The sequence below is a fragment of the Gordionus sp. m RMFG-2023 genome, chromosome 1 (assembly GCF_954871325.1).
Source record: "Gordionus sp. m RMFG-2023 chromosome 1, tfGorSpeb1-WG-v2, whole genome shotgun sequence".
NCBI lineage: Eukaryota > Metazoa > Nematomorpha > Gordioida > Chordodea > Parachordodidae > Gordionus > Gordionus sp. m RMFG-2023.
The window spans coordinates 86,617,328-86,626,159 of record NC_088775.1 but is presented as its reverse complement, the minus strand read 5'-3'; the positions used below and the strand labels follow the sequence as shown (position 1 = coordinate 86,626,159).

General features: G+C 28.2%; 1 protein-coding gene across 2 annotated transcripts in view; it reads right to left on the bottom strand.

Moving 5' to 3' along the window:
- Positions 1-4,613: 4,613 nt before the first annotated feature.
- The window catches only part of LOC135931363 (uncharacterized), a 40,191-nt gene continuing 35,972 nt past the window's right edge, over positions 4,614-8,832 (bottom strand). For both annotated transcript variants that reach the window (XM_065468421.1, XM_065468422.1), the window contains exon 2: positions 4,614-6,018. In XM_065468421.1, the coding sequence (XP_065324493.1) occupies positions 4,676-6,018 (1,343 nt within the window). In that variant the 3' untranslated portion in view covers positions 4,614-4,675. The remainder of the gene's footprint in view (positions 6,019-8,832) is intronic.

The following is an 8,832-nucleotide window of genomic DNA, read 5'->3' as shown; positions in this document are numbered from 1 at the left end:
ATTTATTAAAAAAATTTATAACTTATTTTTGGCAATATTTTTTGAATGCTTTCAAGATGATATGTTATATAAAGATATTAATTACCCGTCTCAGAGGCGTAGCCAGGATTTTGCTAGGGGGGAGGGTTCTATTAGGTGGAGTGTTTTCCCCATAAATTTTATTAGATTTTAGGGCCACATATTGTAGGCCTTTGGGTTGGGTATATTAGATTTTTATAAAAATAATTTAGGATTTTCTCTTTTTTTTCTTAGAATTTTGAATTATAGTTAACTTCTTTATGGCAGAGGGGTGTTTAGGGTGGGGGATTTTTATTATCTTAAAATTATATTTTCGAGTACAGGCAAATTTCCGTAGGGGGAATTTTTGACACCCTCTCTCCACCCCCCGGCTACGCCTATAACCCGTCTACTCTACTATAATAATTTGGGGTGGTAGGAAGTTATACATATAGAATTTATCATGTAATACAGTCAAAACCGTCTTTATTTGGTATTAATATGATCAGCTCCTTGCCGAGACTATTGGTGGCTTATAGCAATAACTTATTCTGGGGCCCTTTAAAAAATCACAATTTATCTAAGATTATTTGAAAACTTTTTGTAATCCAACAAAAACTAAAGGCATTATTGGTAAAATTTATTGAATTTTAATCATAAATATGAGTAAGGCATTAAGAAAAAAATTAATATAGTGCATGACCGTGTATAATCACAGACTTATATAATCATTAAAACCTTAAATAAATAGTAGCATTTATCCTCCTAGTCTTTTTATTTGCAATAAAAGTACAATCTAAGGACAATACAATGTCATTTTCAATTATAATTAGGGATAAGTTTAAGAAATAGTCCTTAGCTGTGTAGGATCTTAAGTAATTCTTGATTAGTTTGAGCTCGGAGAAGTTGCGTTCAGCTATTACCACGTAGATTGGAATAGTTATAATAATCCTCAAAACAATAGATATATTTGGCGGGGCTTTCTATTAGTGTAAATACAGCGCAAGATTTCTAAAAAAAAACTTTTTGCTTATACACAGATCTGATGGGAAACGTCCTGACGGGATCTCTCAAATTCCCTGGAAGCGAGGTCAATTCTTGGTATGGGATTACTCTTGTATTGATCCATTGGCTCCTTCCAATCAATCCCTTAACATTCTGGAGAACAAGGAGCTTCTAAAAATTGCAAAATATTCAGAGATATCCCAAGATCACTTATTCATTCCCATCATTTCCACTACCTTGACTACCTTTGGGAATCGTGCTCTTTCTTTCTTCAAGGAACTTGGATCGCTAATCCGCAAACTAACAGATGAACCTCGTGAAGGCTTCTTCTTAAGACAAAGACTCGCAATAGCAGTTCACAGGGCCAATTACATCAGCTTCATTGGCAGCCTCATCTCACATGATGATTAGAATATATTATAATCTTAATCGCGTAATGTATAATTTATTTATATAATAACTTTTCAATGTTCATTTTTATATCATTAAACATTAATATAATTATTATGTTAGTTAAAGTATTATATATATTATACAAAAATAAAATTTAAACTTTATTATATATTTGTTAAAAGTTTTTAATTTCAGTAAATAGATTTACTACATTAATATTGTTTTCCAAAGAATCTTGATCAGTTGATAAAATATAAAAATTAATTACAATATTCTTTTTGCTCTAATTCAGGTGCAGTTACCAATGCAAATAATTCAAATAGAAACCATAAATGATTCTTGAAAAGTTTTAACTGCTTAAAACGTTCTTCCATTGAAATCTTCACTTTATCGAGTAATACGTTTAAAAAATATTTAATCATAGTAATGTGTAAATAATAGATATCGATTATTTATCGCGACATTTAAATATTCCCTTTTAAGAATAAATATATTCACCTTCTCGTTTCTATCATTTTCGTTTCTCAGCACTGGAATCAAATTTGCTTTTTCATATTTTTCAAACTTCTTAGACTAAAAAATAAAAGATAAAACAGCATTTTTTTTATTTTTATTATTCTTAGTTTGTCATTTTTTTTAAGAATAAATTTAACATCTAATAAGTCGAATCTAAAGCTTAATATATATAACTCGCCCAATTAAGATGAGGGCAATTCAAAGTATATTAGTGTTTTATTAAAAGGCACTATTTGGGTCGATTTTTAAGACCGGCCCAAAGATTTTAGGTCATATATTATTTAAGCCTCGAGATTCGGCAATTCAAAACTTTTATGCTCATCTATAAGTAAAATCTCCCAGGTTTATATCATATTATTTAGGCTAAAATCCTAAGACAGTTTTTAAAAAATCGACCTTAAATCGGGCTTTTTAAATAAAACCAAAGTTTTGCCACCACAAAGTTTTTGTATTAATGAAGACTCTAGCTGGTGAAACATCTTTTTTTATCTAAAAAGAAAAGTAAGCATAATATCCAAGGACTGCATCGTCTCCTATACGATTTCGACAACCAGACTTCAAAATTAAGAAAATAAAGTTCTATCTAATTTTTATAAATCTATCATATTTTTTTTATCTTCTAGTATCTTGAATAAATAACTTTAAAAAATTTTTTTAAAGATTGTTTGTAATAGAAAAATAAAAAAAAATTCAATAACTAAAAAATAGCTTAAAATTGTTTGTTTTAGGCTTGTGCAGTTTGCTAAATGTAAAAAAATATAAAAAAATAACAAGTTATTTTTAATGTAAAAATAAAATAGTGTTCTTAATCATTTTTCGTCAATTACAAAAATTTAAAGAAATAAATTAATGTGAATAAAAAAAAATTTCAGATGGATAATTAAAGCATGTTATTTATTTTTCGTATTTTATTCTGGTTTTTGGGGTTTTTTTTTCTTAATTTTATTTTGTTTTTGCTTTTTTTTGTATAGAAAATGGAAGATTTCAGACATGTTTCAACAATTTTATTAATTTGCGAAAATTTATAAATTTTGAGGTTTTTTTCTCGATATATTTAGGACACAGTCTTAACAAGATATGGCTAGGCATGTCAAACCTTGCTTTTTTAGAGTTGGCATACAAGAAATTCAGGCAATTTTACCGTTATGGACTTTCTGCCCAGTTTACAAACTTTTCATTTATATTTAGCCTATTTAAACGGTCGCTAACCTAAAATAATATTGCAATTTTTCTCTTCTTAATAATAATAAATTTCATCGTGTTGCAAAATAAAATGATTAAAATTTTTGAAACTTATTAGCCGTGTCTTACATAAATTTTTTGACTGCGGATCTGGGCCGGGCCTAATCAGCAAAATCCAGGTCTATGAAGGGCTGTGCTTTTTACAAAATGAACCATACTTCGACTAGATGTGTAATCTGGATTACTTATCAAATATGGCCATTTATTTTACTTTTGACTATTTTAAGTAAGTTAATATTATATAAACTTGCATTTGTTTTTTTACCCTCATAAAATCAAACAATAAACATATGTTGGCGGCCCTTAAAATGCTAGCCCGTGCCCAACGTTATCAAAATCAATAATTTATATGAGACAAAAATTAAATATAACCCCCCCCCCCTGTCCTTTCAAATTATAATTTTCCTATCTTATTTTTTTTAGGCCTAAATTAGACCAAACTACTTAATGCCCATTTAGGGCGTAGATGAGAAAATTTTTCTTTTAAAATTATATTGGTTTAATATTTTCTTTGAATTTTTTTTTATTATGCTTTATTTTTGGCTATAAAAATAAAATAATAATTTACGATTTTATAATTGAACGCTTGATTAGTTTAAAAACAAAAAAAAAACAATAAATTATGTGATTTATTACGATATTTGAAGATAGAAAAAACCAGAATACATGTATAAACGTCTGTTTTTTTTTACTTTTCAGAATGTAATTTTAATGAAAATAAAGATAAATTTAATGCTTTTTTGGTGATAAATTGTTTCTGAAACTTTTATCTAAATCTTAATCCAAAAAGTTTAGTTATTGTTTTTTAAAGGGATTAATTGTATTAAATCGTAATATTGTTAATGCATTATAATAAGGTTTCTTCTTACTTTATTTTATATTACAAATTAGTTAACAATCGTTCGGCCATAGTTATACGTTTTGAAAAATAAAGATGAATATATTATCTTGAAAAAAATAGTAAAATATTTTATTTCTAACTTTTGAATATTCATTCATATTCAACATACATTAAGATTACCGGTCTAAATTTATTTATTATAAAAGACATTTATATTATATTATTTAATGAATTGCAAGCATCCCTAATCATTAGCTCAAAACTAGATAAAATATTAATAATAATAATTATATATTGTATAGTAAAAGTTGGTATATATGATAATTTTCCAAATTAATACTTGGTCATCTTTTTAAACGTTTTTACAAAAAAAATTTAAGCTTTTAAAAAAAAAACATAATGAATGAAGGGATTATATAATAATTGGTATGATTGAATATTTTTATGAAAAAAGTAAATAATATATATTATTTATATAATCAAAATTTTATTACGATAGAGACATTTACTCCACATAGTACAATTTTATTATTTCTTTTACAGATCTTCTCTAAGAAGTGGTATAAAATTAATTTTATTTTTTTTAAAAATTAAACACAACTCCTTAGCCATTCTCCTTAGCCATTATTCCTGAGATATCAAAATAAAATTGTTAACAGTGATACAAAAAATTGATCGGTTTTACACATTCTCCGAGAATGTATAATTTATGAGTGTTAGATTATTAGATGTCAAATATAAAGTATCTGGAATAAGAGTATTTTTAATATTATTAGACACGTGGGACCCTAGGATTTCGGAGCTTCGAGTTGTATCACTTGCTTGATTTATGGTCTTTGATTGGCCATTTAATTTAGGAAAACTATTATCATTGTTCAGTTTTAACGAGGGTTTCGATACTGAATTAAACATTATCGTGTTCTCCCGTTTTAATTCTTCGGTTGTTTCGTCGTCATTCGTAAAACATTTCGTTAAATGTGACGCGCAAATTTTGGGGAAGATCGTTGAGCAACACGAAAACATCGGGGTCATAAAAGTGGCTATAAAAGCGTGACGGAAAGACGTATTGAAGTACAAGTAAACCCCGACATGAAGCCAATGATCGGTCATTATGAGAATGTTGTGCAAGTGTTCGAAGATGAAGGATATCTTCATATCCCTGAAGGCGATTTCTAATATTGTCATAATATAAAATGGTATGCTACATATGGTGTACAATATCAAAATAATGACGACCATTTTGATGGCTCTCTTATTCCTTTTTAAAGAAGTAGAAGAAAGCGGATTATGACGGGTACTTTGATTCAAATCGCCTTTAACAAGGGGTTTGGCATTATCGGTCGATTTCGCAGGATTCTTAGTATCCTCTGCAAAGCTTACCATGCTAAATTTTTTCCCCTTAACATAATATTTGTAAGTCGTCACAGACGAATCCTCGCCATTGTTCAATACAAGAGATACTTTGGCATCGTCGATACTCCTTGATTTTGCTGTACCGTTATAAGTCTTCGAATCGAGTGTTTTACTAGGATTGCCGTAAACCAAAGGCTTTTTTGTAACACCTGTCACTGAAGTCTTACCACGGCTCCACAAACGAGCTATCACGATACCGTAGAGCAAGCAACAAGCCAAAACCGGGAAACCACATCCTATAGATATCTGAAGAGATATAATGAGCAAATGTTCGACCCTCATAAATTGACAATATAATTTTGAATCTATAAGCATTTGTCTCTCGCTTTTCCTGCCGAGCAGTATTAACAAGGTTGGTAAGGCAGCCACTGTAGATAATGCCCATATTAGTACCACGAATATTTGGGCTTGATAGTGGGTAAAGTTTTTCTTAAACGGGGTTACTATTGCTCTGAATCGATCTATGGCTATTCCTAACTGGGAATATGCGCAACAATATCCGGTCAGATTGTTGAAAAAAGTGACGGCTAAATAGTAATTGCAGCGTGTATTTTTATTGAAATTGTTACCAAAAAAAGTGATAATTACAAACAACGGAACCATGGCGGCACCTGTATGTTTTATATAAAAAAATTAAATTTTTATTCAAAATAAATCCTTTCAAGCTATTATAATTGATGAATTATTATTCTCTGCCTTTTGTATTTCTTTCTTTCTTTCTTTATTTCTTTCTTTCTTTATTTCTTTCTTAATACTTATCAAGACTGACCAATAATTCATTAAAATGGATTTTGGAAGCATCGCTGGATACAAATCAGCTGATGACTCGGCAATTTTTTGGTTTTCCATATCATTATTTTTATAAATGCAACTCTGATTTTTTTTTTAAATAAAATTTTAATGAAAATTATTTATATATATATATATGTTAGCGTCAATGTGTTTTTTTTCCGGTTATGCGTTATTTTTTCAATTTTAAATCATTTTTTGAAGCGCGTTTTTTTTAAATTTAAAAATTGGATATAACCGGAATTGTATTCCAGCTTGTTTAGAACACCTATCTTATGAATGGTAGACCATTTTGGCGTTAACCTTTTTGTCATTTATAATTTATATCAGAGACCTGCAGAGGCACCATTTGCACGGCCCGGCCCGGCTTTAAATTTTTTAGGCCCGGCCCGGCCCGGCCCGGATATTTTTTAAAAAAATTTTTACGGCTCGGCCCGGATTTAAAAATTTCAGGCCCGACTCGGAATTTTTTAAAATTATATTCGACCTGGTATATACAAAAATTCATTCACCTATATGAGGTATTTTACCATATCTTTCAGCGAGTATTATCGCTTATTATTTAAAAAATACATATAAAAAGCTAATATTTTGAGAATATTATATTGAATTTATAAAAATTATAAAACTGTTATTTATAAAAATGGATATTTTGAGCACATACTATATTTTATATACTTTGAATAAATTTGCAGGAAATTAATAATTAGATCGATCTGTGGGTGTTAGGTAGTGTTAACCATCACCCAATATTATATTAATCATAACTATAATATAATATAATCTTACAACCAAGAACTCATAATGTAAAAATTTTTATAAAAAATATTAAGGCCCGGCCCGGGTTTAACAATCTTAGGCCCGGCCCGGATATATTTTAAAAAATTTTTTTAGGCCCGGCCCGGATATGTTTAAAAAAAAATTTTTAGGCCCGGCCCGGGTATATTTAAAAAATTTAAAATACGGTCCGGCCGGGCCGGGTTTAGGGCCGGACCTGCAGGTCTCTAATTTATATAAAAAAAATCTATGGAAAAACGACTATAAATTATATTTAAATTCAAAAGTTCGCGGCAAAATTCTCTGAAATTCATAAGGTATGTATTTCAAACATGATAGAATACATTTTCCGGTAAAATCAGATTTTTAAATTTTTAAAAAATGCGCTCAAAAAAATGATTTAAAGTTGATAAAAATAATACATTGCAGGAAAAAACACATTGACGCTAACATATATATTGAAAACAAAAATACGTGCCACCGAAAGATTTGTGTTGATTGACATTTAAATGAATGAATTATTAGTCTAGGTATTGATATATGTCATTGATTAGACTATAATATATATCGTCGACTGAGTATTATAATGTTCTATGTCCATTTTTTTTTAAAATTGTTCAGGAGAGCATTAAAAAAAAATTTTTTTGTATCTTAAATAGGAGATCATAATATAGATAATGCCTAGAAAGGATTATTTCTCAAACAATATTTAATCATTATTTTAGTGGATATATAAGAACACGGTACTGAAAAATTCATTTATCAACAAAATAGCATTTTGAAAAAAAGGTGGATATATCGACGATAACGATATATACAGTTAAAAATCAGCCATTATTGATAAAAATAGAAAGTTTAAGCTTTAATTTAGGTAGAGCCCTTTCAAAAACCTTTAAAAAAAACAAACTCTTAATAAAATTGATTATAAATTAAAGGACTTTATTCATATCTATTTAATTTAGTATTATAATTATTTATACAATTAATATTTTATAGGAAAATATAAATATTTTACACTTAAAAGCTTATATTATATTATATAATATAATATAATATAAAATAGGCTTCTTTTTTTTTTGTAAAAGTAAAGTCATTATTTCTAATTATTTCATAAGATTACATCACGCTAGCAAGAAAAAAAAATTGTTTATTTTTTATATAAAGTTTTACAAATTCCTTGTAACCCTTTCCCCAAAGATATGGTCAGGAGCGTATGCAGGGCTGTGTAGGGAGAAGGATAATTGAATTTATTTATAAAAAATTATTCTAGGAGTCATTTAAGAATAACTTGACTTTCATAAATTTATTAAGACTACTGACTAGGGTAGCTTTTTAAAAACGGTAAACTCAATTTTTTTTTATCCAGGAAAATGTATAGATGGCACAAAGATTTGGACATCTATTAGCGAAGTCTCAAGGCTTTGGTAATATTTTTGTAGTTAGATCTTGAGTTATCAAATCGAGCTAATTTAACAACGCTACTAGTGACTATAAAATATTGACAATTTTCTAATACACAAATTCAAATATAAATTAATTATAAAAATATTAAAAGTATTTAATCGGCTCATGAATCATTATAAAATAAATGTCTCAAAAAAAGGACATAGTATAAAAAAACCAATTATTTTCTTTCTTTCCTTCAATTAAATTTAATGCATTGTCATTTATTAAATTTATAGTTTTTCAAAAGTTTTTTTAAACAAATAAAAAAAAACACATTTAGAAAGGTTTTTCAATTATTTTCTTTTTTTAATTAAATATCCCAATAAGTGCAATTGAGGTCAAATGGTAACCCGGCCTTCGTAATCGGTTTACAGGCTAGGTCGGCTTTTAATATCGGTCATTGGTTCTGTCAG